At 37.8% G+C, this 26,953-nt stretch overlaps 1 protein-coding gene across 4 annotated transcripts in view; it reads left to right on the top strand.

Annotated features, from left to right (window-relative positions):
- The window catches only part of UNC13B (unc-13 homolog B), a 228,085-nt gene that overhangs the window by 45,932 nt on the left and 155,200 nt on the right, over positions 1-26,953 (top strand). For all 4 annotated transcript variants that reach the window (XM_087869574.1, XM_045780792.2, XM_045780793.2 and 1 more), the window contains exons 2-6: positions 5,358-5,387; positions 9,839-9,938; positions 14,050-14,167; positions 15,344-15,467; positions 17,887-17,960. In XM_087869574.1, the coding sequence (XP_087725700.1) occupies positions 5,358-5,387; positions 9,839-9,938; positions 14,050-14,167; positions 15,344-15,467; positions 17,887-17,960 (446 nt within the window). The remainder of the gene's footprint in view (positions 1-5,357; positions 5,388-9,838; positions 9,939-14,049; positions 14,168-15,343; positions 15,468-17,886; positions 17,961-26,953) is intronic.

Raw genomic sequence — 26,953 nt, 5'->3', positions numbered from 1 at the left:
TTTATGGATAGATGTACATTTTTCTGGAGAGCATACCTGTAGCTTTTGTTAAATTATCAAAGGAGTCTAACTTTTAAAAGGTTAAGAATTTACAGTAATACACAACGGGAGAGAGGGGAGTTGGCACAGTTTCAGGGAGGAGTAAGTGATAATAAAAAAGGAAGAGAGGGACTATACCTAGGAAAAATGGAAAAGTGAACAAAATGTATCTACTTCATTTCTGGACTTTCTGGTATCCTTGTGCTGTCTTTTCAAAGGAGAGTTAGAATTTTTTTTTTTTTTTTAGATTTATTCTTAAATAGGAAAAGCTCTGGATTTAAGATACTGTAATTCCTTTGTTTTAGCCCTGTGTCTAACTAGCCCCAAATACCTGTACCCAAACTCTTGGAGATTTTGTGGGGCTAATGGACTTTGCCTATCTTTTGAATGTTGGGAAACACTCAGATTTTAGGTGCTGTTACCTTCATGACAAACATGTAGAAAAACATGCTCCTCTGACTATGATTTTTTTCATGCCTTTTTAATGCTGTTTCTTTTCTTATGTCTCTTTTCTTATCTATATTTTACCCATTTCCTTAGTCCATTTCCTTAGTCCCACTTCTGTTTGATGAAGTCTTTGATATTATCCCACCCTCCTCATCGGTCCTTTCTTTGAGGCCCTTTCATCCAAACACTGCATTTTGGTTTCTAGATTCACAGTGAATTATAGGATTGGATCTTTCCTCTGTGTGCTTGCATTTTTTCCCCCCCAACTTCCTTAGGATAGAGACTATGGGTTTTTTTTGTTCTTTCTCTTCCTTCTGCTGCTGCTGTGGCAGCTGGTGAAATGGAAAGAACTAGATTTATAGTCAGAAGACATAAATCCTTTATCAAACTCTGTTACTTATTATCCATGTGATATTGCCAACAGATTCTTAATCTGACCCAGCCACAGAAACTCTCTGAGCTTGACTTTTGCTAATCTGTAAAGTGGAGATAAAGAGGAAAATTAGCATAAGCTCCCAACGCCTTTTTTTTTTTTTTAAAGATTTTATTTATTTATTTGACAGAGACCGTGAGAGGGAACACAAGCAGGGGGAGTGGGAGTGGCAGAAGCAGGCCTCCTGATGGGCAGGGAGCCCTATTTGATGCGGGGCTTGATCCCAGGACCCCGGGATCATGACCTGAGCTGAAGGCAGACACTTAATGACTGAGTCACTCAGACACCCCCAGCTGCCAACATCTATTAACAGGAATGGTCCATTGTGGTGCTCTAACACCCTGGAAACTTACTGTTGTCCTTTAGAACTCTACTGTTTTAGACATTCACACCCTTCTACTGGAATACCAACTTCTCTGCAACTTTCTCTAACCAACCTTGCATCTTTGTTTCACTCCCTCAAAATTAAAGTTAGGAGCCTGTGATTACTGCATCTAGGTCTGCTACCTTTGGCTTCTGCAGTGTGTTTTAGGTCCTGCCTTCTCTCTCAGGATTCCTTCAGAAGAGGAAGAGTGTCTTGATACTAAGGAGCCCAAAAGACAAATAGCTACCTCATCCATTTAATTCCGTTTTTAGACAGTTTTTTCCTTGCTTAACACCATTGTTTTAATTTGTAATTCCCTAATGACATATGATGTTGAACATCTTTTCGTGAAGTTACTTGCTATCTGTATATCTTCATGGGTAGTCTTTTAATGTCTTTTGCTCATTTTAAAATCAGGTAGTGTGTTTTCCTACTGATGGTTTTTAGGAGTTGTGTATTTTGGATAACAGTCCTATATGAGATGTGTTTTTTGCAAATACCTTTTCCCAGTCTGTGGCTTATCTTCTATCCTTTTGACGTGGCCTTTCATAGAGCAGTTTTTAATTTACTGAAGTCCAGCTTATCAGTACTTCTTTTGTGACTTGTGCCTTTGTGTTGTGTCTAAAAAGTCCTAATCATATCCAAGGTCATCTAAGTTTTCTTCTGTTATCTTCTAGGAATTTCATAATTTTGTGTTTTACATTTAGATCTATGATCTATTTTGAGTTAATTTTTGTGAAGGTCTGTCTCTAGATTTTTTTTTCCGCCATGTACATGTCCATTATAGCACCATTTGTTGAAAAGGCTGTTGTTGCTCCATTGTATTGCCTTTGCTCCTTTGTCGAATATTAGTTGACTAGGTGCCTGGTTGGCTCAGTTGGTGGATGGAGCATGTGTCTCTCAGGGTTCTAAGTTTGAGACCCACATTGGATGTAGAGGTTACTTAAAAATAAAATCTTAAATTAGTTGACTATTATTTATGTGAGTCTATTTCTGGCTCTCTGTTCTGTTCCATTTGATCTATTTGTCTGTTCTTTTCACTAAAACCGTACTGTCTTGATTACTATTAGTTTTATAGTAAGTCTCCAAAGTTGGGTAGTATTGGTCTTGAACTTCAGCATAGAGTTGGCTATTGTGGGTCTTTTGCTTTTCCATATAAACTATCCATGAGATAGCTTGCTGGGATTTTTTTTTTTTTTAAATAAAGTGTCTTCATTTACTTTATTTTGAAAGTAGCAAGCTAATGAATGAAGGCATAAGTGACATTTAAAAAACTTTTTAAGAAAGATTTTATTTATTAGTCTGAAAGAGGGAGAGAGTGAGCACAAGCAGGGGAGGGGCAGAGGCAGAGGGAGAAGTAGACTCCCTGCTGAACAGAGAGCCCGATGTGGGACTCAGTCCTAGGACCCTGGAATCTTTTTTTTTTTTTAAGATTTTATTTATTTATTTGGGAGAAAGAGCAAGAGAGAGAGCATGAGCTGGGGAGAGGCAGAAGGAGAAGGTGAGGCAGACTCCCTGCCGAGCAGGAAGCCTGATGTGGGGCTTGATCCAGGACCCTGGGATCATGACCTGAGCCGAAGGCAGATGCTTAACTGACTGAGCCACCCAGGTGTCCCGATAAGTGATATTTTAAAGGTTAGCAGACTATGATTGTCAAAATCTTGTTTAATTACATAGTTATAGTTCATCACATGATAATACAAATATAAGTGAATCATATAATATTATAGTGCTAACAATATTAAATAACTCATGGGTAAAAACCATCAGTTTAGGTGTTCAGAATCTCAATCATGCAAGGTTGTGGTGAAAAGTAGTATTTTTGAACTGCTTTTTTTTTTAAGTAATGAAGGAAATTTTAATATTAACTTGCTGGGAGTTTCATTAGGATTGTATTGAATCTCTAGGTCAAGTTGGAAAGAACTGACATCTTGACGATATTGAGTCTTCCTATCCATGAGCATGGATTATTCCTCTAATTCTTTCATTTCTTTCATCAGAGTTTTGTAGTTTTCCTCATCTAGGTCCTCATCTAGATCTTGTACTTAATTTTTTAGATTTATACCTAAGTATTTAATTCTTTTGTGCTAATGTAAGTGATAAGTATTAAAAAAAAATTTTTTTTTTTGTTTTTAAGTAAGCTCTGCACCCAATGTGGGGCTTGAACTCATGACCCCTAGATCAACAGTCACATTCTTTACCAACTAAGCCAGCCAGGTGCCCCCCTTTCTATAGTTTTAAATGTGGGTTCTTGATTTCTTAATATTGAGTTTTGAGATTTCTTCTTATAGTCCTTTATCAGTCTTATCATGCATGTTTTGCAAATATTTTCTCCTGAACTTGCCTTTTTTTTTTTTTAATGTTTTATTCATTTACTTACTTAGAGAGAGATAGAGCTTGTGTGCAAGCCAGGGGAGGGGAAGGAGAGAGAGAATCCTAAGCACTTCCAAGCGGACTGCACGCTGAGTGTGGAGCCTGTGGAGCCGGATGCAGGGCTTGATCCCATGACCCCTAGATCATGACCCGAGCTGAAATCAAGAGTCAGAAATTTAACCTATTGAGCCACCCCGGTGCTCCAGACTTGCCTTTTTAGCAGTGTCTTGATGAATGCTTGTTTTAAATTCTAGTCTAGTCTATCCATTTTTTTCTTTTAAAGTAAATGATTTTGTACTCAATTTAAGAAATCTTTGCCTAGCCAAAGATCACTAAGATTTTCTGTTTTCTCCTAGATATTTTATAGTTTTAGCTCATACTTAGTTCTATTCATGATTCATTTCAAGTTTTGCATGTGGTGTGAAGTAAAGATAATATATTTATATTTTTCATATATATTTCAATTTTCAATTGATCTATGTCTATTTTTATGCCAGTGCTACACTATCTTGATTACTGTAGCTTTATAGTAAGTCTTAGATTAAATGAAACTATTAAAGAATAATTGGGAAGAGTGATTGATGTGAGACTACAAGGGACAGTCCAGTGGGAGACATACTTTGATTCAGTAAACTAGATTTTAGCATTAAGTGTTGCCTGAAAACAGAGAGGGTCTTGTAAAAACGTACTGGATGTGTTAGGGCTTGGATGTCAGCTAAGGTGAAGCTTTCAGTTGTAATGTATGACAAGGAGAGTGGCAGATCTGTACCCTCAAGTATTCTTTTCAGTCATTGTTTTGGGATTTCCTTTTATTCTCCCCCTACCCCTGCACACTTAGTCCTAATCTTCATTGATGGGAAAGTATTTGGTGTTTACTGGAATTTAGCAGTTCTCTTGCAACTTTGTTGTCTTCAACCTTTCCTAGAAGCTGGCATTGCTGCAGTCCTAGTGTGGGATTCTTTCTTTTGCAGTTCTTTTTTTTTTTTTTTTAAGATTTTATTTATTTAACAGAGAGAGAGACAGCCAGCGAGAGAGGGAACACAAGCAGGGGAGTGGGAGAGGAAAACGCAGGCTCCCAGCAGAGGAGCCTGATGTGGGGCTCGATCCCATAACGCCGGGATCACGCCCTGAGCCGAAGGCAGACGCTTAACGACTGAGCCACCCAGGCGCCCCTCTTTTGCAGTTCTGCACTGATGTTTTGTAAATAGCTCTTTGTGGTCATTTGGATAGGAGCTTCTCTTGTTACCTTGTTTATTCCCAGCAAGAAATTACTTCTCCTCCTTGTTTAAAATCTGTTGTCTAAATCTGGCCTGTTGAGCTCTTCTTTTGACATGAATGAAATGCAGGGAGTTTCAATGATGCGCTTTAAATGAGAAACATGTATAACTTAAACCTTAGATATGTGACATGAAACTGGTTGCCTGCCATAGGAGTAATTTAGTTTCCTCTACCTCATTGTCAAGAGGCTGTAAGAGATTTCTACATTGAGGATGAGATTAGATTGGATGATTTGTAAGGTTGCTTCTAACTCTCTGCCTTCAAGCTTTGGTCAGAGGTCCCAACATCTTTTCTCTTAGACTTAGAGTTACAAATCTAGTTCTAACTCTAACCTTGGCATATAGTAGATGCTTAAGAAATGTTGGTTTAGCTAATGAATTTGCAAAAATTCTTCATGGTGTCATCTTTTTTTTTTTCTTGCAGTTAAAAGAGCAAAATTCCAGGGTTCACCAGGTAAGGCCAGCCTTTAATTATTATGTCTTTTCCCTTCATACTTGCTGTGATTTAAAATCAATCTTTAAAAAAAATCAATCTTTTAAACAGTCATTAATTTCATTTAATTCATTGACTAAATAAATTCACAAAATTTATTAAATTATTAAAAATCAATATGGGGAAATGTTGGTCAAGGGGTGCAAAATTTCAGTAATGCAAGATGAACAATTTCCGGAGAATTAATGTACAACATGTTCATAATTAGTACTGTATACTTGGAATTTGCTAAGAGGGTAGATCTTAAGCTGTCACTGTGCACATACACACACTTGAAAAGAAAATGGTAATTATGTGAGTTGTGATGAATATATTAATTAGCTTGATTATGGTGGTTATTTCACAATGTGTATCAAATCAAGTTGTAAACCTTAAATGCATACAACTTTAAATTGTCAATTATACCTCAGTAAAGCTGGAAAAAAATCAATGGTGTTGTAAAACATTAAAGAAATCTATCTAGTGAAAACTTAAAGTCCCCTTACCTCTTGGCCAACTCAATTCTACTTCTCCCCAGTAACTATTTAGAGGTTTATATATACCTTCTCAGATTTCTTCTGTGTATATGCATGTATAAACAAATAGATTAACCTTGTTCAACCTGCTTTTATTCCAACAACACATCACTTTGAGTGTGTGTATACATATATCTGGTTCTTCTTTCTCTTTTTATTTATTTATTTAAAGTTAACTTTAGGGGCTCCTGGGTGGCACAGTTGGTTAAGGGTCCGACTCTTGGTTTGGGCTCAGGTTGTGATCTCAGTGTCATGAGATTGAGCCCCATCCACATCAGGCTCCATGCTCAGTGCAGTCTGCTTGGGCTTCTCCCTGCTCTCCCTTTGCTCCTCCCCACTGTGCGTATGTGCGTGCTTTCTCTCTCTAAATAAATAAATACGTAAATCTTAAAAAAAAAAAAAGTTAACTTTGTGCTCAGTGTGAGGTTTGAACTCATGACCCTGAGATCAGGAGTTGCATGCTCTACCAACTGAGCCAGGCAGGCGCCCCTCTGTTTCTTTCTTTTTAAATGTACAGAATTTTGTTTTAAATTTGTACCCTAGGTTCCTGATTGATGAATATTTAAGTTGTTTCCGTTTTCTACTATTATAAGCAATACATGTTTTTATGCATTTATTATTGTCTGCTTTTGCAAATATATCTATACAGTAGAATCCAGAAATAGAGAATTGCTGGAACAAAGGTATGCATTTTAAAAATATTTGATAGCTGCTGCCACATTGCACTTCTGAAAGTTTTGAGGAGATTATACTTAAGCTAAAAGTATATGAGTGTTTATCCAAATCCTTACCAATATTAGGTAGTATGAAACTTTTTAATCTTTGCCCATCAGAAGGTGAAAATAGTATTTACTTGTTTCAATACACATTTTCTTAATTGTGAATTTCAAGTTACAGAGACTTATTCTGGTTACTGCTGGGGAAAAGGGAAGGTACTGGGGATTAATGGGGAAAAAATGAATCTGATTGGGAACCCATGGGATGCTGAAAAAACCAAACCTTGGGTACAACAGGAACTAAAACAGTTACTGAGCCTATTGTTCTCTCCACTAGCTAGGTCTCTCTTCTTTCTGAGAATCGGTTTTGTTTTCCTTTCTCTTCTAGCTGGCTTTCTGTGCTTACCTGGTTTGTACACAGCCCATGATGGCTGCTCCAGTGGCATATATATGCTTCTCTGAGCTTCAGCACCAACCATCAGTTGTGTCACTATTTCTTTGTTTTCCCTATTTAAGATCTTTTGAGAGGGAATTGGATTGGCTTCTGTGTTTTTGGCCATTTCATGGATTGGCTGCTCTTGGGTGGCATCTAAACCTGGTCTGGTCAGCTGTGGTTGGATGTGGGCCTTGGAATACAAAATCATGATAGGAAACATAGCTCAGTGGTGTATTACACTGCTACGGATATGGATGGGGATTCTCTCATGTGGGTAGGCTTGTATTTTCATATATCTTAGGTATAATTCTGGCAAACTTTCCATGTCTAAGTATAAAACTATCTAATTTTTTTTAATGATTTCATAGGACTTAAGAGTAGTCCTAATAGTTAAAATGGCTATGATTTATTGAGTACTTGCTATATAAGGGCATTGCCTAAATACTTTCACAAATGTTTTATTATCACAACAAACTTAGAAGATTGTATTATTCTCACTTTTATTTAAATTTTTTTGGGGGGAGGAGGGACAGAGGGAGAGGGAGAGAGAATCTTAAGCAGGCTCTATGACCAGTGCAGAGCCCAACGCGGGGCTCAATAGTACAACTCTGAGATCATGACCTGAGACGCAATCAGAGTTGAGCCACCCAGGCACCCCTAAAAAATTTTTTTATATGAGTATAGTTGACATACAGTGTTCTAGTTTTAGGTGTACAACATAGTGATTCTACAAGTTTATACATTTTGCTGTGTTACCACAAGTGTAGCTACCATCTTTCACCATACAGTAGTATCACAATATCATTGACCATATTCCTTTTGCCTTTTATTCCTGTGACTTAATCATTCCATAACTGGAAGCCTCTATCTGCCACTCCCCATTTTACCCTTCCCCACCCCTCTGGCAACCAACAGTTTGTTCTCTGTATTTATAGGTCTGATTCTGCCTTTTTTTTTTTTTTAAGATTTTATTTATTTATGGGGGGGGAGGGAGAGAGCAAGTGAGGGGAGGGGCAGAGGGAGAAGCAGACTCCCTGCTGAGCGGGGAGCCCAACAAAGGACTCGATCCCAGGACCCTGAGATCATGACCTGAGCCGAAGGCAGATGCTTAACTGACTGAGCCACCCAGGTGCCGCATGATTCTGCTTTTTGTAAAACTGCATCATTTTTAACAATGCTTAAGAGAAGATTTACCTTCTGCTAGAGGTGCATGTCGGGGCCTATTTTCTCACACCCCTAACATTAGGTAATCATTTTAAGCAATCTTTATCTATTTGATGAATCAAAATGATAGTCTTTTTTTTTTTTTTAAAGATTTTATTTATTTATTTGACAGAGATAGAGACAGCCAGCAAGGGAGGGAACACAAGCAGGGGGAGTGGGAGAGGAAGAAGCAGGCTCATAGTGGAGGAGCCTGATGTGGGGCTCAATCCCAGAACGCCGGGATCACGCCCTGAGCCGAAGGCAGACGCTTAACCGCTGTGCCACCCAGGCGCCCCGATAGTCTTTTTTTCATTTTATAATGTTAAGATTAATTTCTTACATAGAAAAGTGAATTCTCAGTTCAGTGCTTCTAATCATGGTTCATGTGAATGTAGTAGGGGGAATGAAAAACGTGCTGTGTTTAAGCAGTAGTACTCAATTTATATTCTCAGGTTACAGAATCTTCTTTTCCCAACTCTGTGATAATATTCCTTTTTTTTTTTTTTTTTAAGATTTATTTATTTGAGGGGTGCCTGGGTGGCTCAGTCAGTTAAGCCACCAACTCTTGGTTTTGGCTGGGGTCATGATCTTGGGGTCCTGGGATCAAGCCCCGTGTTGGGCTCTGTGCTCAGCATGGAGTGTGTTCGAAATTCTCTCTCTCTCTCTGGCCCTCCTGCTTGTGCTCTCTTTCTCTCTCTCAAATCAATCAATCAATCTTAAAAAAAAAAAGATTTGAGAGAGAGAGTGACCACACAGAGGGGGAGGGGCAGAGAGAGAGAGGGAGAGAGAATCCCAAGCGGACTCCTGCTGAGTGGGGAGCCTGTGGGTGGAGAGGGGGGCTCAATTTGACCTGCTGAAATCAAGAGTAGGATGCTCAACAGACTGAGCCACCCAGGTGCCCCAATATTGCTTTTATGTAAGTTGTGGTTTAGGCCAGCCTGAATAGATCAAGCTCGGAATCCCTTTCCTTTATGAGGATTTTTTCTCAATTTTTGTCCCTGTCAACAGCTAGAGGTAACCCTTTCCTCTCCTGCAATCCTTTACCATTTTTTCTCTTTCTGTTATGGTACTCATTTCTTTATTTTGTTAATTCATGTATCTTATCTTTTCTACTAGATCAATTAGATTTGTTTTCTTCAAAGTGAAGATAGGCTATAAAATCAATTCAGTTGGTTATGATTAATGTTTTAATAGTTTAAATAAATTAGAACAGGAAATATCAATGTATCACATCCTGTATTTCATGAAGCTTTTGTTTTCATTTGTGTGTATGTGTGTCTATAGGGTCAAATATGTATTTCTAAAATTTGAAAAACTATTATAGCTTATGCTTTTGAGAATAGGATGTGTTTTATAATTTTTTTTTACAGCTCTGTATGCGTAGAATGATGCCATATAGTACAATATATAGTTTTGTTTTTTCTTCAACATATGATACTTTACTTTGGGTTTCTCAGTTCAAAAGACTTTGTGAGATTGAGTAACAATCTGAGTACTAAGTATTGCATCTTCATTTTGCATTTTTTTGCATTTTTTTAAAAGATAAATTTAATACATATGTGACCCTGAAAGTGCAGAATGTGAAGAGCACAACTGTAGCAGTTCGTGGTGATCAGCCTTCTTGGGAACAAGATTTTATGTTGTAAGTACTTTGCAGCAGCAGCTGCCTACAATATTCTTTATGAAAACTACAGAGTTACAGAAACAAGTGAGGGGTAGGGAGGGGTGAAGTACATCTGCAGTTTTGTTCTCTCCTGGATTTGTAATTGATTCTACATTATGTGAAATATGAATGCAAGTAAACTCCCAGTTCATTTACGTGGTAAATATACTGCCTAGTCAGATTTTCCCAGTGGTCAGAATTAGTATATAGTACAATGTATTTAGCATGATATTAAATATAATTTAAATCTTCAATTCTCAGAAGGCTCCTTGAAGGAATGTGTTATGTGGGCTCGTGTGTGTGTGTGTGTGTGTGTGTGTGTGTGTGTGTGTGTGTAGAGAGAGAGTGTATGTGTGTGTGTATAAGCAGGTTACCTGCTATAGAAGATGAGGATTTCTGTGCTTAAAATCCTTTTGCTTTATGGAGTGAAATGTCCTACCTTCTTCTAATTCATAAAAATGAGTAACCATTAGAATTTCTTACATATGACATAAAACGTAGTATATTATTGTAAGCTCTGGCTTTAAAAATTTGACACTTTCTTTTTTTCCTCTAAAATTTCAGGCTTTTTTTTTTTCTGCTCTAGAAAAGGGGAGAAAATGTAGAATGTCATTTTGAAGGGCTATACAAATCATTGAGCTTCTCTGAGTGTCATTTACTTTACCTGTAAAGATCTATCTTTCTTACACGGTTATGCTTGTTTTCTGGAAAGTTAGGCAGGAGGGTCAAACAAGAAAATGTATTAAAATTGCTGTGAGTTTTGAAGTGGAAGTGAAATTGCTTTACAAGTTTTGTAGTGCATCTCAGAGGCGATAGGGATGATTATTTTCATGTAGATACATTTCAATCCTTCGGGCTTTTAATATATTGCTGCTTATAGTACCATTTAGGAAACTAGATTACAAATAGTTTAAAGATAAGATTATGAGTGGCTGGGCTAATAAGACAGTAGCAGAAGGGATAGAAAAGGATGGAAAGAAGGTGTTAAGGAGGTAGACTTGTCTTGCATGATTGGGTAGGTATCATGTTACTCATTAGGATAGGGGACAATATAAGATCAGTTATGGACAAGGTTATATTTGAGGTTCTTACAGGACTAGTAGGAAGAGGGGTACAGAAGATAGTTAGGAACTTGAATCTGGCACTCGGGAAAGAAGTCAGGGTTAGAGAACTATTTTGGTCAGTTGGAGCTGTAGGCGTAGATGAGGAGGCTTAGGGAGATGGTGAGTAAATTGAGAACAGGGCCTGGGGTAAAGCCTGGAAGGGCACCAGCATTTAAAGTGGGACAGAGTGGGCTAAAAAGGAATGAACAAACAGAAGGAAAAGCAGGAAGCTGAGAGAAAACTGGGGCTTCAGGGAGAAAGAGGGCCATTGTTGTCACGTTTCTCACTGGTTGCCTCTCTCTCAAGATTGTAAACCTCATTCATTCCCTTTCTCAGTTACAGTGACATGAGAGTGAAACTATGTGTTTCTTTCTCTATACCTGTACTGGGCATAGTTGGCTATGAGTAGTTTATTCAGGTCTCTTCCCATGGTTATTTGGCATATAAAATCCAGCAATCCTACTTCCTCTGACTTCCAATTGGCAGTAATAATCACTTACTGTTATAACTGTTCCCGTTGTGTGAAACCTAGCGATCTTCTGTAGCCTCTTATCAGCATAATTAGCTTTATTCTTATGTGTTTATTTTCCAATTTCCCATAGCACTTCCTCTTTAAACCCTTCTGTGATAGGTGTGAATTTATTTTCATCTCCCACCTTGAGATGCTGTGTGAATTTTGCTCTCTCCTCTGTTATACATGGATTTTATTAGCTACATTTTCCTCTTTTCTGCTCTTACTCCTTATTCCTCCTACCCTGTTCTTTTGTTACTGGCAGCTCCATTGCTGGTCTCTTGTCTCCCTTTCTTCTTTTTCCTTCTTCCTAATGTATTATGTGGTGATATCTAATACTCATTTTTGTATTTTTCATTATTTATCTTTAGTATTTCTGTATCTTATTTCCAGGACTTGATTATTCATTTAAGGGTAAGCAGAGCATCTTTAGTTACTGTGAATTTGCCTAGCCCCAATCTTGTATATGTATATGCACATATACTATTGATTAATTAATAGAGAAAAAAAAAGTCTCCCCAGAGCTTTGGGGATGAGGCCTAACCAGAGCTCTCAGACTTCTATTAAGTTGGGTCTGCTGAACACAGATGAGATAAGAAGCTTCTTGTAGGAGATATCCTCATTGAGTTTTATTCCCCTTTTCTATCCAAGTCAGGCTGTAAAGACCTCTGGCTATTTCTTTCATCTATTGGCTTGAGATATTGCTTAGGACTTGCTTTAGGAACATTATGTATGTATCCCCAAGCAATTTTTCTTTTCCAGATTCAAAAGATTTGGGGTTGTCAGATGTCTTTTCCAAGCCTAATTGATTAATTAGGCTAAAAGACACTGTGTGACAAAAGCTTAGTTTCCCCACACTGTGAACACCTTAACTTACTGGCTGGGTTTAGTTACCTATTTTGTGGCTTTGAACAGCTCTCAATATAGCCTAGAAAGTTTTAGAGATAGGAATTAGGTCCTATATTGTGTGTCTTGCTCAAAGTACCAAACCGTACATATTATATGTGCTGAGGAAACATTAAATGAACAAATGAACTCAGTACATTCTCTGTTCTAGTGTATTTATATAAAAGGGGTGAATTTTCTTTGCTTCACTTGTTTTCAGCACACTTGATGAGAAGTCTATGGCTGTAATACCACATCCTAAACTGTGAATCTGAGAACATGTATTTTTTTTTTAAAGATTATTTATTTATTTGAGAGAGAGCATAAGCAGGCAGAGGGACAGAGAGAGAGGGAGAGGCACTCCCCACTGAGCAAGGAGCCCGATGCAGGGCTTGATCCCAGGACCCTGGGATCATGACCTGGGCCGAAGGTAGACACTCAATTGACTGAGCCACCCAGGTGCCTGAGAACATGTATCTTAATAGAACAGAGAAGCCAAGCTTTCTCTAAAGTGTGAACTTGAAACTTCATGTGATGAATAGTTGTTGTCTCCCTGAGAATACCTTTCTGCTTTTTCTGCTAGAACTGGCCTTTTTTCCATCTTTCTTTCATTTCCTTTCAAATAACTCTGTATTTCAATAAATGCTTTCTAGAGGATGTTTTTAGCATAATATAAGTGTTTGCTTGTTCCACTTTAAGACTATAATTACATTTGAGTTGGCCCTTCCAAGCTGATAGTCTACCATGTGTGATGCTGTTTTTGCTTAGTGGTTATGTGGCTCTTTCTGGAGTGATTTCTTTTCAAAAATATTTTTCCTAATTGTTACTACAGGAAAATCATTGTGTTCATCACTATCCTCTGACAAACTTGTGTTTCTAAGTGACAGTGTCTATTTTAACTGGGTTCTCCAGGGGCTGAGTAGAGTGAACTGGCATACTCTAGTGTCCCTTTCCTGCCTCTGACCACAAGTTCCTATCAGACTTAGATCTTCTCAGGGGCCCTTTTACTTCTGCTTGGACTCCCTTTGATAAATCTTGTAAAGAAGCCTTGCCTTTTTCTAAGTTTCCTATATATAGTTTATAATTCTAAGTTGAGGACAGTGTTACTATTAATAATAAAACATATAAAACTGTTTAGTAAGGGTAGAGATTGTAGACTTGCAAGCCTGGAAGTAATGCCCTCATTACTTACCCCCATTTTTTTGTGAAAATGCATTAATCTAACCATGTTTTTAGTTCCAGAGGAGAGGGGATGGATGGACAAAGGCATTTTTATATGGATACTTACATCATTTTCTAGGAACCTAAAGAATGGTTGTAGCATTCTGGGACATTTTGATTTTCCCTGACAATAGGATCCTGGTGAGAAAATATTCAAGGTTTAGCCAAACAGGAGATGCAGATGTAAGAGATGTATATATCATATTATTTGGCTTTCTTTTTTTTTTTTAATTTATTTTTTTAGTAATGTCTACACCCAGCATGGGGCTCAAACTCAAAACCCTGATATCAAGAGTCACATGTTCTTCCTACTGAGCCCGCCTGGCACCCCTTTCTGGCTTTCTTTAAAGGGTTTTCTTCTTTCCTTCAGTGAGATTAGTCGCCTGGACCTGGGTCTAAGTGTGGAGGTATGGAACAAAGGACTGATCTGGGACACCATGGTGGGGACCGTGTGGATTGCACTGAAGACTGTTCGTCAGTCGGATGAGGTCAGTCAATGCATTGCCCATTTGGAGGTACAGTTCTAGCCTGTGCTTGTCCCCATCCTAGCTCCTTTCAGCTAATATTCACCATGCATCTCAGATTGCTCTGTCCCCCTTTCTAATTAGTGAGCATGCAACCAGCCTATTCCTAACCTCACACAGAGGTTCAATGGATTTTGAGTCTTGTCTTCTCTCTGCATTAGGACTGAACTCAGAGGTGCCAGAACATCTCTTTAGCCATATCAGGTAGATAGCCCCTCTGAGTACTGTGTGTGTGGGAGAGGGAGAGAGGGATCAGAGGGAGAAGGAGAGAAGAGGGGGAGTAGGTGTGTGTATGTGATCTAGGATACCTGTGGTTTCTGCATTCCCCTCTAAGATGCTATCTGGGAGAGGTCCCATTAAACTTCCTCAGCCTAGATCCCGTCTCCGGTTTATTTCTTTGTCACCAATTCCCAAGGAACTGGTTTCAGTCTTCCATCTTCCACATATAATCCTAACAGAATTTAAGGAATTACCATGGGTGGCAGTGTTATTCACCCTGTCTCTATACATTATTTCCAATAGTGGTTTTCTACTACATTTTCCTAGATTAAAACATAACTCAGCATCATTTCCTCATAGACACTCACTTTGAACTTGGAAAAAATGTATTATATTCCTGTTTGGCTTTAACATTGACTGTGTTTTCTCTGGGAGTAGGGATAGTGCAGGTGTGCCTCTCTTCCTAAGTTCTTTTAGTTCTGGCTGCCTCTACTTTCCCAGGCAGATGGGCAGTTCATTTTTATTGTGGCTCCAGTTCAGGTCTACTTTAAGTAGCAATGTTAGCAGCTCTTTACTGATTAGAAGTAGTAACGCATATTAAGTGACACAGTCATTAAAAAATGAGCAGATTAAATATTGATCTATAGAGATGTTTGGTTTTTGAGTTTGGTACTACAGAATTCTATGTTCAGTGGGCTTGCAGATTGCTGAGCACGGTGAAAGCTGCTCTTCCACCAGAGAGGGAGAACAGAAGCCACATAGCAGAGGCAGGTGGTGACAATGGTGTATTTGCCTCATCAGGTTATGAGTGGTCCCCAGGAGCTCTCCAACAATGACATTCAGAATAAAACACCAGCTCTTAAGATAGGGGGAGGGGAGTCATGAAGAAATAAAGTTTAATCTTAGATCTCTGTTTTCTAGGAAGGGCCCGGGGAGTGGTCCACGTTGGAGGCAGAGACATTGATGAAAGATGATGAGATCTGTGGAACTAAAAACCCAACTCCTCATAAGATTTTGCTTGATACAAGATTTGAGTTGCCTTTTGGTGAGTCTATTGAATTAGACTTTAAAGACCTTTTAACACTTTTTACCATATTGTTAATAACTGTTTGCTAGTCTCATCACTTTTTTTTTTTTTTTTTTGTCTTGTCAGCTATCTGCTTTGAGGGCATTCTGTCTTCTACCCTAGTCCCTATAACACCTAGCCCAGGAATGGTGCAGACTGTAGAATGGTACTCATTAAAGAATCCACACTTAAGTGCATTCTCTTCAAGTCAATAGGTTTCTCTGACTGCTTCAGTGACTTAGGAAATGCTTGTTAGAAAACTGTGATTTATTCTTTTGATAATTTAACATTCATTGTCTTGAAGTGAATGTATACCTGTGATTTGTCAATTTAAACATTGTCGTAGCATTAATAAATAGAAAAGTATTTAAAAAATACTTTTTAATTCAGAGAAAGACAAACACCATATGATTTCACTAATGTGGAATTTCAGAAACAAAGTAGATGAACATAGGGGAAGGGAAGGAAAAATAAGATAAAAGCAGAGAGGGAGGCAAACTGTAAGAGACTCTCTTTTTTTTTTTTTTCCTTCTTTTTTTTTTCTTTCCTGTAAGAGACTCTTAACTCTAGAAAACAAACTGAGGATTGCTGGAAGGATGGTGGGTGGGGAGATGGGGTAATTGGGTGATGGGTGTTAAGGAGGGCACTCGATACAATGAGCACTGGGTGTTATATGCAACTGATGAATCACTAAATTCTATCCCTGAAACTAATAATACACTATATGTTAACTAAATTGAATTTAAATTAAAAAACTTTTAAAAAATAATTTTAAAAACAAAAAATACATGTTCATGGCAAAAATAGGTTTTTTGTATATATATAGTTTTGCTAAAGAGTGGATCTGTGGAGCTCCTCACACTGTCAGTCCATCCCTCATTGCATTTTATTTTACTTATTTATTTTTATTTTTAAGTAGGCTTCATGCCCAACATGGGGCTTGAATTCACGACTCTGAGATCAAGAGTCGAATGCTCCACCAACTGAGCTAGCTAGCCCCCCGCAAAGGCATTTTAAAAAGACATTCCTCTCTTTCAACACTGCATCACTTATATCATGTCATTGGTGGCAGTATACATTTCTATCTAGATTTTGAGTTTCATGAGGGCTCCTGTGTACTTCATTTTGGTATCTTTAGAGTTTGCTTGGCACATAATAGGTGTCTGATAAATGATTTTTTGAATAAATGTTAAGGTAAAACCTCAGATAAGTGAAGTCTGTTTTTGATATGAGTTAACGTGAGTGTGCTAAGCTTGTGCCTCTGTGATAACCAAATTTGGGGTACAGTTTTAAAAGGCTTACTAAAGGGAGGCGCCTGGGTGGCTCGGTCAGTTAAGCCTTTGACTCTTGATTTCAGCTCAGGTCATGATCTCAGGGTCATGATATTGAGCCCCAAGTGGGGCTCCCTGCTCAGTGGGGAGTCTACTTCTCTCTCTGTCCCTCTGCCCCTCCTCCCGCTCACATGCATGCGTGTTCTCTCTCTCTCAAATAAATAAATATTTTAAAAAAACTAAAAATAAAAGGCTTAATAAAGGGTCCTTCTGAGGGAAGAATTTCAGCTTACAGTGTGCCATATTTTGGCAATGGAATTTTCTTTTGGATAATTCAGAAACCTGTGAAATATTCTATTCAGTTATATACCATTATCTTTAAAAAATAGTAACTTTTTTTATTATGTTGAAAGTTCAGAAAATATAGGTATGCAAAAAGAACATTAAAATTTCTTATGATCTCATCAACTAGGGATGTTTTTTGCATGTCGATGTTTCTTTTATTTTCAAAAAATTTTTTAAAAATATTTATTTACTTATTTGTTTGTTTATTTATTTATTTATTTGAAAGAGAGAGTGTGGGAAGAGGGGCAGAGGGAGAGGGAGAGGGAGAGGGAGAATGTCAAGCAGACTCGGTGCTGAGTGTGGAGCACAACAAGGGGCTCGATCTCGTGACCCTGAGATCATGACCTGAGCCGAAACCAAGAGTTGGATGCTTAACCGACTGAGCTACCCAGGTGCCCCAAGATTTCATTCCTTTGATGGCTGAGTAATATTCCATTGTATATATATATTGTATATATATACCACATCTTATTTATCCATACAATGAAGTTTTCTGTTTCTGCAAAGAAACGTTGAAATTTTGATAGCAATTGCATTCAATATATAGATCACACTGGGTAGTGTTGACATTTTAACAATATTAAGTCTTCTGATCCAATGGGAATAATAGTATATTATTTTGTTTCTTGTGAAGATTGAAGATCAAGTTCATGGCAAGATCCAAGCCCACCAGTAAAATTAGTCCATCACTTTCTAACTTTGATTATTGGATGGAATAAAGGATTACTGGCCTGTGATTAAAATAATAACCTAGTAATGTAGTTTCTTCTTTCTCATGGTAGATATCCCAGAGGAGGAAGCCAGATATTGGACCTACAAACTGGAACAAGTCAATGTCTTGGGAGCTGACAGTGAGGTAGGAACTGCCTTATTTCCAATACAGAAAGATAGGGAAAATTTCTTTCTAGGACACTATAGTTTGCTACTTTTTCTATTTTTCTCATTGTACCCCATAAATGGCTGAGTTGGTATTTAATCTGGCTCTAGACTCTTGAGTGAGAGCTTATACTAGGGAAACTGTCCTCTTGTTACACAGATGAGCAGAAGGCATTTCTTCTGCTAATTCCCAGATTTTTGGATATACAATTGACCCTTGAACAGCAGGAATTTGAACTGTGTGGGTCTACTTGTATGCAGATTTTTTTTTAAGATTTTTATTTATTTATTTGTCAGAGAGAAAGAGAGGGAAAGAGAGAGGAGCACAAGCATGGGGAGCAGCCGGCAGAGGGAGTAGCAGGCTCCCTGCTGAGCAAGGAGTCCAACGTGGGACTCGATCCCAGGACCCTGAGATCATGACCTGAGCCAAAATCAAGAGTCAGCCACTTAACTGACTGAGCCGCCCAGGCGCCCCACCCTCTTGTTGTTTTTAATAGCTTTATTGAAATAGAGTTCACATACCATATAGTTCACACACTTAAAGTGTACAATCTAGTATATTTAGAGTTGTACATCCTTAGAACATTTTCATTATCCCATAAAGAAATCCTGTGCCCATAGCCATCATATGCTTAATTCCCTCACCTTCCAAGTCCTAGGCAAACACTGATCTACCTTCTGTCTCTATACATTGGCTTATTTCGGACATTTCGTATAATGGAATTATACACTATGTGGTTCTTATGATTGTCTTCTTTCACTTACCATAATATTTTCAAAGTTTCTTCTTTGTTGTGGCATGCATGACTACTTCATTCTTTTTCATTGCCAAATAATATTCCATTGTATGGTTACACTGCATTTCATCCATTTATCAGTTGGTGCATAATCCAGTTGTTCCCACTTTCTGGCTGTTACAGATAATGTTGCTATTAACATTGATGTACAAATTTTTTGTGTGGACATAAGTTTTCTCTTGGGTATACACCCAGAAATGGAATTGTTGGATCAGATGGTAACTATGTTTAACTGTTTTAGAAATGCTAGACTTTTTTTCCATAGTGGCTGTACCATTTTACATACCCACCGGCAGTGTATAAGGGTTCTATTTTCTCCACATCCTTCCTAACACTTGTTGAATATAGCCATCCTATTGAGTGTGAAGTGATAACTCATTGTGATTATCACTTTATTTGAAAATTTTATTATTGAAATTTTCTACCATGAAAAATATATAGAATTACTCTTCCTTCTTTTCTACTGGAGTATTTTAAGACCAATCCCAGACATCATCATGTCCCACCCATAAATATGTAAATACATTAGTATACATCTTTATTAGATAATGCCTTAAAAAAAAATCCCACATGCCTTTAACACATCACATTTAACAATTCCTTCCTTCCTTCCTTCCTTCCTTCCTTCCTTCCTTCCTTCCTACCTTTTTCCTTTTCTTTTCTTTTTTTTTTGAGAGAGAACATGAAGTGGAGGAGGGGGAAGGGCAGAGGGAGAGAGAGAATCTCCAGCAGACTCCACGCCCAGTCCAGAGCCCAACGTGGGGCTCCATCCCAGGACTCTGAGATCATGACCTGGGCCAAAATCAAGAGTCAGATGCTTAACCGACTGAGCCACACGTGCCCCAACAATAATTTCTTAATGTCATTTAATACTTACTTCAGATTTCCTTTATTGTCTCAAAGATGTATTTTCACAGTTGATTTGTTCAATTCAGGATCCAAACAACGTGTTCATATTTGGTTATTATGTCTCTTAAATCATTTTTACTCTGTAACTGTTTCCCCTTCCCCCATTTGTTTTATAGAGCTCTACATACTCTGGATCTGGCTGATTATATCCCCAAGGTTTCATTTACCATTTTCCTCTATCTCTGTTTCTTCCTTTAAACTGAAAATTGTAGGGGCACCTGGGTGACTCAGTCAGATAAGCATCTGCCTTCAGCTCAGGTCATGATCCCAGTGTCCTGGGATCAAGCCTCACATTGGGCTCTCCGCTCAGCTGGGAGCCTGCTTCTCCCTCTCCCTCTGCCTGCCGCTCTGCCTACTTGTGCTCTCTCTCTGTCAAATAAATAAATAAAATCTTAAAAAAAAAAAACTAACTGAAAATTGTATCTGATAGTTTGAGGATTAGACTGAGACTTAGATTGAAGTTTTGTTTTGTTTTTTGTTTTTTTTTGTAGGGAGATAGTGTCTTATCTCACTTTTAGTGATGTTAAAATTCAACAGTGGAATGAAGTGGGGGTAAACAGAAGGGGGAATGAACCATGAGAGACTGTGGACTCTGGGAAACAAACTGAGGGCTTCAGAGGGGGTGGGGGATTGGGATAGGCTGGTGATGGGTATTAAGGAGGGCACATATTGCATGGTGCACTGGGTGTTAATATGCAAATAATGAATCATGGAACATTATCAAAAACTAAGGATATACTGTATGGTGACTAACATAACATAATAAAAAATTATTATTAAAAAAATTCAACAGTGGAGATACATGTATTACTTGCAGGTACTTTCACAATAAACATCATCCATGCGAAAAAAGTTCAACAGTAGATCAGGGAATTCAACTGGTGTCAGCCAGTTTTATCCATAATAAAGCCTTCCCACCAGACTTTCCCACCTGGTTTTAGTAGCAATAATTGTTATTTCGTAGGGCTTGCAAAATGTTGATTTTCTAATTATATTACTCCTCCAACCTTTGTTTACTATGATTTGTCTATGAAGAAGAACTTTCTCTTTTACAAACTCTTTGATTCACTTGTAATAGTCTGTTCAAGAAAAATAGTTTTTTTGTCAATTTTCAAAGTAATAGGCAACTTCTCAAGGCAACAAATGCATTTTCCTTTTTTTAGTGGTGTATCACTATGAATTTATGGATTTTTTTTTTAAAGATTTTATTTTATTATTTATTTGACAGAGATAGAGACAGCCAGCGAGAGAGGGAACACAAGCAGGGGAGTGGGAGAGGAAGAAGCAGGCTCATAGCAGAGGAGCCTGATGTGGGGCTCGATCCCATAACACTGGGATCACGCCCTGAGCTGAAGGCAGACGCTTAACCGCTGTGCCACCCAGGCGCCCCTGAATTTATGGATTTTGATACTGATTTGTTTCAATCCATTGCAGTCATTATTCTTTTTGATACTAAAATCATCTCATCTTGGTTAGTGGGATCTTCTTCAAGCTGGATTGTGTATGCTTTTTCTTTTTTCTTGTTTTTATCATGTAAAAATTTTAAGGAGACATAAAAGTAGAGGGAATAATAAAATGAAACCTATGCACTTATTCCCAAGTGATTCAGTAATTATCAAGATCTTGTCTTATTTGGCTGCAAAATCATTTAAAGAACACAATGTAGAGTCTTATCTTTTTATTATCTGGTATGTTTGTAACAGTTCCCATACACAGGAACCCCTTGGGTCAGAAGCACTGAGTCAGGATTGGGTTAGGGATCTACCATTTGATAGAGTTGGATTGTACCCCCATTTATTTTTCCTAACTCATGGGCAATTAGGTTTCCACTATTACAAATGTATGCTTCAGTGAACATCTTTGAGTCTATTTCTCTATGTTTATGTATGAGGGATTCTCTGGATATGTACCCAGAAAGTAGAATTGCTTGGTAGTGGGATATATTCTGTTCAGTCTTACTAGATATTGATAAATTGTTCTCCAAAATAATTGTATCAATTTATATTCCATTTTCCTGCTTCTCTGTATACTTGCTGATACTTGATATTACCAGATTAAAAATGTTTGCTAAGTAATGGGTTTATTTTTTATTTTTTTTAAAGATTTTATTTATTTATTTGACAGAGAGACAGCCAGTGAGAGAGGGAACACAGGCAGGGGGAGTGGGAGAGGAAGAAGCAGGCTTCCAGCGGAGGAACCTGATGTGGGGCTTGATCCCAGGACTCCGGGATCACGCCCTGAGCCAAAGGCAGACGCCTAACGACTGAGCCACCCAGGCGCCCCTAATTAATGGGTTTAGACCATTGTTTTTTAAATTTGTATTTCTCTGTTTTTGGTGACATCCATTCATTCACAAATAACTTACCAAACACTAAACACTAGGCATTGTTTTAGATGCTTGGTAAACATCAGAGGTTAAACAAAGATCCCTGTTCTCATACAACAAATAGGAGGATAGAGACAATAAGCAGGAAATGAAATAAATATAAGTGTTCAAGTATGAGAAGGGCTATAGGGGGGAAACCTGTTTTCTCCATGTAGGTTTTGCATTTCTTTTGTTAGATATTTATTTCTAATCATGGTTTTTTAAAAAATTACATTTTCTGGGGTGCCTGGGTGGCGCAGTCGTTAAGCATCTGCCTTCAGCTCAGAGCGTGATCCTGGCGTTACGGGATCAAGCCCCACATCAGGCTCCTCCGCTATGAGCCTGCTTCTTCCTCTCCCACTCCTCCTGCTTGTGTTCCCTCTCTCACTGGCTTTCTCTATCTCTGTCAAATAAGTAAATAGAATCTTAAAAAAAAATTACATTTTCTAATAGTTCATTGCTGTTATAAGGCAATGCTTTGGTGCTCATTTTTATTATTAGTATTATTAGTATTATTATTTTTAAAGATTTTATTTATTTATGTGACAGAGAGACAGCCAGTGAGAGAGGAAACACAGCAGGGGGAGTGGGAGAGGAAGAAGCAGGCTCATAGCGGAGGAGCCCGATGTGGGACTCGATCCAGGTATGCCGGGATCACGCCCTGGGCCGAAGGCAGACTCTTTAACGACTGCGCCACCCAGGCGCCCCTCATTTTTATTATTGATCTTATTCAGCAACTTTTAAAATTTTATTTTAATTCCAGGTTAATTAACACAACATTATATTAGTTTCAGGTGTACAATATAGTGCTTGAACAATTCTGTGTATGACTCTGTGCTCATCAGGATACGTGTACTCTTAATCCCCTTCACTTAGTTTATCCCTCCCCCTCCACCTGTCCTCTGGTAACCATCAGTTTGTTCTCTGTATTTAAGAGTCTGCTTTTTTTGTTTCTCTCTTTTTTTGTTGTTGTTCATATGTTTCTTAAATTCCACATTTGAGTGAAATCATATGGTATATGTCTTTTTTTGACTTATCATTATACTTAGCATTATACTCTCTAGATCCATCCATGTAGTTGCAAATGGCAAGATTTCGTTCTTTTTTGTGGCTGATTAATATTCTGTTGTGTATATATACACCACATCTTCTTTCTCCGTTCATCTGTCAGTGGACACTTGGGTTACTTCCATAATTTGGCTATTGTAAATAATGCTGCTATAAACATAAGGGTTCATATATCCTTTTGAATTAGTGTTTTCACACTTTTTGGGTAAATACCCAATAGCGGAATTACTGGATCATATGGTAGTTCTATTTTTAACTTTTTGGGGAACCTCTGTACTCTTTTCCAGAGTGGCTACACAGTTTGCATTCCACCAACAGTGCCCGAGGGTTTCTTTTTCTCCACATCCTTGCCAACACTTGTTTCTTGTGTTTTCGATTTTAGCCATTCTGATAGGTGTGAAGTGACATCTCATTGTGGTTTTGATTTGCATTTCCCTGATGATAAGTGATGTTGAGCATCTTTTCATGTGTCTGTTGACCATCTGAATATCTTCTTTGAAGAAATGTCTGTTCATGTCTTCTCCCTGTTTTTTAATTGGGTTATTTTTTTGGTGTTGAGTTGTAGAGGTTCTTTATATGTTTTGCATACTAACCTCTTATTGGATATGTCATTTGCAAATATCTTCTATTCAGTAGGTTTTCTTTTTGTTGATTCTTTCCTTTGCTGTGCAGAAGCGCTTTATTTTTAATTTTTTTTTAAAGATTTTATTTTTTTGTCAGAGAGAGAGAGTGTGCGCCAACACAAACAGGGGGAATGGTAGGCAGAGGGGGAAGCAGGCTCCCTGCTGAGCAAGGGCCTGATGTGGGACTCGATCCCAGGACCCTGGGATCATGATCTGAGCTGAAGGCAGGTGCTTAACCGACTGAGCCACCCAGGCATCCTGAAGCTTTTTATTTTTAAAAAATATTTAATTTTTTAAGGTAAGTTCTTTGAACTCATGACCCTGAGATCAAGAGCCACATGCTCTACCAACTGAGCCAGCCAGGTGCCCCAGAAGCTTTTTATTTTGATGTAGTCCCAGTAGTTTATTTTTTCTGGAATTCTTAATAGTTTTACTAGTTTAGAGATTCTCTTAGATTTTTTAATGTAACTAGTTTCTGCATATTTGAATAATAACAGTTTTTAGTCTCTTTTCAATCCTTATGCTTTATTTTTTTTAAGCATTTGAATTTTTATACATATATTTTTAGTGACAGACTTCATTTTTTACAGCAATTGTGGATTTATAGAAATACCGAACAGGGGCACCTGGGTGGCTCAGTTGGTTAAGCATCTGCCTTCGGCTCAAGTTGTGATCTCAGGGTCCTGGGATCGAGCACCCATTAGGCTCCCTGCTCGGCGGGGAGCCTGCTTCTCTTTCTCCCACTCCCCCTGCTTGTGCTCTCTCTCTGTCAAATGAATAAACAAAATCTTAAAAAAAAAAGAGAGAGAAAAAAATACTGAACAGATGTTACAGGGTTTCCTTATTACCTCTTCCTTACCCCCTCCCTATAGTTGTCCCTCTTATTAACATCATACATTAGTATGATACATTTGTTACAATTAATGAGGAAATATTGATATGTTATTATGAATTTAAAAGTTAATGTTTTATTATATTTATTTTATTAACTACAAATAAAATGAAAACTACAACTACAAATAAAATGAAAAAGTCATGGTTTTTTCAAGTTTCCTTAGTTTTTACTTCATGCCTTTTTTCTGTCTCAGGATCTCATCCAGGACATTGTGTTACATTCAATTGTCATCTCTTGGCGGGTCACTTTCACTTTTTTTGCTTGTTTTTGATGCTTCCTTATTTTAAATAATTAATTGCATAAAACATTCAGTGTAATTTTTAATACTTGGAGTGAAAGTGGGAACCTTTTTTTTTTTTTCCTGCCCATAAGGGGAATACTTCTTAAGTCCTAAAGTATGATGTTTGCTATAGATTTTGATAGGTACTTTATCAGATTAACGAAATTCTATTTTCTTGTCTAAGAATTTTTGTCATGAAAAAAGGAATTTTATCAAGGCTTTCTGTGTCCATTAGACCACAAAGTTTTTCTTTAATCTGTGTATTGTGGTGAATTACATTAACAGATTTTCTGATATTGAACTATCCTTGCATTTAAAGACCAACTGGTCATGTTATATGGCTGTTTATATACCAATATACATGTATATGCATGCATATACATATCTTTTTACATATTAACATTACAACACTTATATATCACAGATAAATAATATGTGATGGATTTGGCTTAGTAATCTATTTAGGATTTTTCCATTTATATTCATGATGAGATTGGATATAATTATCTAGGACTATTTTTTTCCTCTGGGTTTTGTGTGTGTGTGTGTGTGTGTGTGTCTGTATGGTTTTTTGTTTGTTTGCTTTAATGAAGTAAACTCTACCCCCAATGTGGGGCTCGAACTCACGGCCCTGAGATCAAGAGTATGTTCTACTGACTGAGCCAGCTAGGTGCCCCTCTCTTTTTTTTTTTTTGGTACGTATGTATGATAGATTTTTCCTTAGCTCTCTTGATATTGTTAATTAGGCTTTAGTTGGTTTTCATCTTTCTGCTTTGGGCCTGGAGGATAAACATGAAATGTGTTTTCTGAAAATATCTACTCTAGTCTCTCTTTTCTTTTTGAAAATATTTTATTTATTTATTGTTACAGAGGGAGAGCACAAGTGGGGAGAGGCAGGCAGAGGGAGAAGTAGGCTCCCCTCTGAGCAGGGAGCTCGATCCCAGGACTCCAGGATCATGACCCGAGCTGAAGGCAGATGCTTAACTGAGCCACCCAGGCATCCCTCTACTCTTGTCTCTTAAATCTGAATTCTTCTAGTTTAATATTTAAAGTTATAGAATTTTGGGGGCGCCTGGGTGGCACAGCGGTTAAGCGTCTGCCTTCGGCTCAGGGCGTGATCCCGGCGTTGTGGGATCGAGCCCCACATCAGGCTCCTCCGCTATGAGCCTGCTTCTTCCTCTCCCACTCCCCCTGACTGTGTTCCCTCTCTCTCTGGCTGTCTCTATCTCTGTCGAATAAATAAATAAAATCTTTAAAAAAAAAAAAAAGTTATAGAATTTTGGGGGTTCCTGGCTGGCTCAGTTGGTAGAGGGTGTGACTGAATCTCAGGGTTGTGAGTTCAAGCCCCATGTTGGGTGTGGAGCCTACTTAAAAACAATTAAAAATTAAATTTACAGAATTTTCTCATGGTTAGATCTGTATACTGCCTACAAAAATCATCATTTGTAATGGTTATTATTTATAACCAAGTCTGTTTTTTACTTTGGAGTGGTGGGTTGCTTAACCTTCAAGAACTTTTTGAGCATTTTTATGATTGGCAGATTCACTATTACTATTGTTTAAGTTGTGCTTGACTTATTATTCCCTATTGGAATTAGTGATTAGCAGTATCTCCCTCTGATATTTGTATCATAATTTATTGTTTGTAAAGTCCTTCACATATAAAAGTATATTTACGTACAAAAAGTGTTTTGTATTTTGTATTCAACTACTTGAAATGCCCTTTACCATTAGTACTCCTATGTAACTTGCCATAAACTTTAGTCTGGATTATTGCAGTAATTAGTATTTCCCTCTTGTTCCCTATAGTTCACCTCACACAGCAGCCAGAAAGACTTTTAAAGTGTAATCAAGTCATATCCCTTTTGTGTTTAAAGTTATAAATGCTTCCCAGTACACTAGAATAAAATCCAAACTCCTTACCATGATATACAAACTCTATCAAGGCCTTTGTACATAATGGGTACTCAAGAACTATCTGCTGAGTGACTCACTCATAGGCAGTGTTAGAGAGCTCTGTCTTGCCCAGTACATCA

Source organism: Ursus americanus, chromosome 18 (genome assembly GCF_024610735.1).
Source record: "Ursus americanus isolate L20-20 chromosome 18, mUrsAme1.1.p, whole genome shotgun sequence".
Lineage (NCBI taxonomy): Eukaryota > Metazoa > Chordata > Mammalia > Carnivora > Ursidae > Ursus > Ursus americanus.
This window is presented reverse-complemented; position numbering and strand designations above follow the sequence as displayed.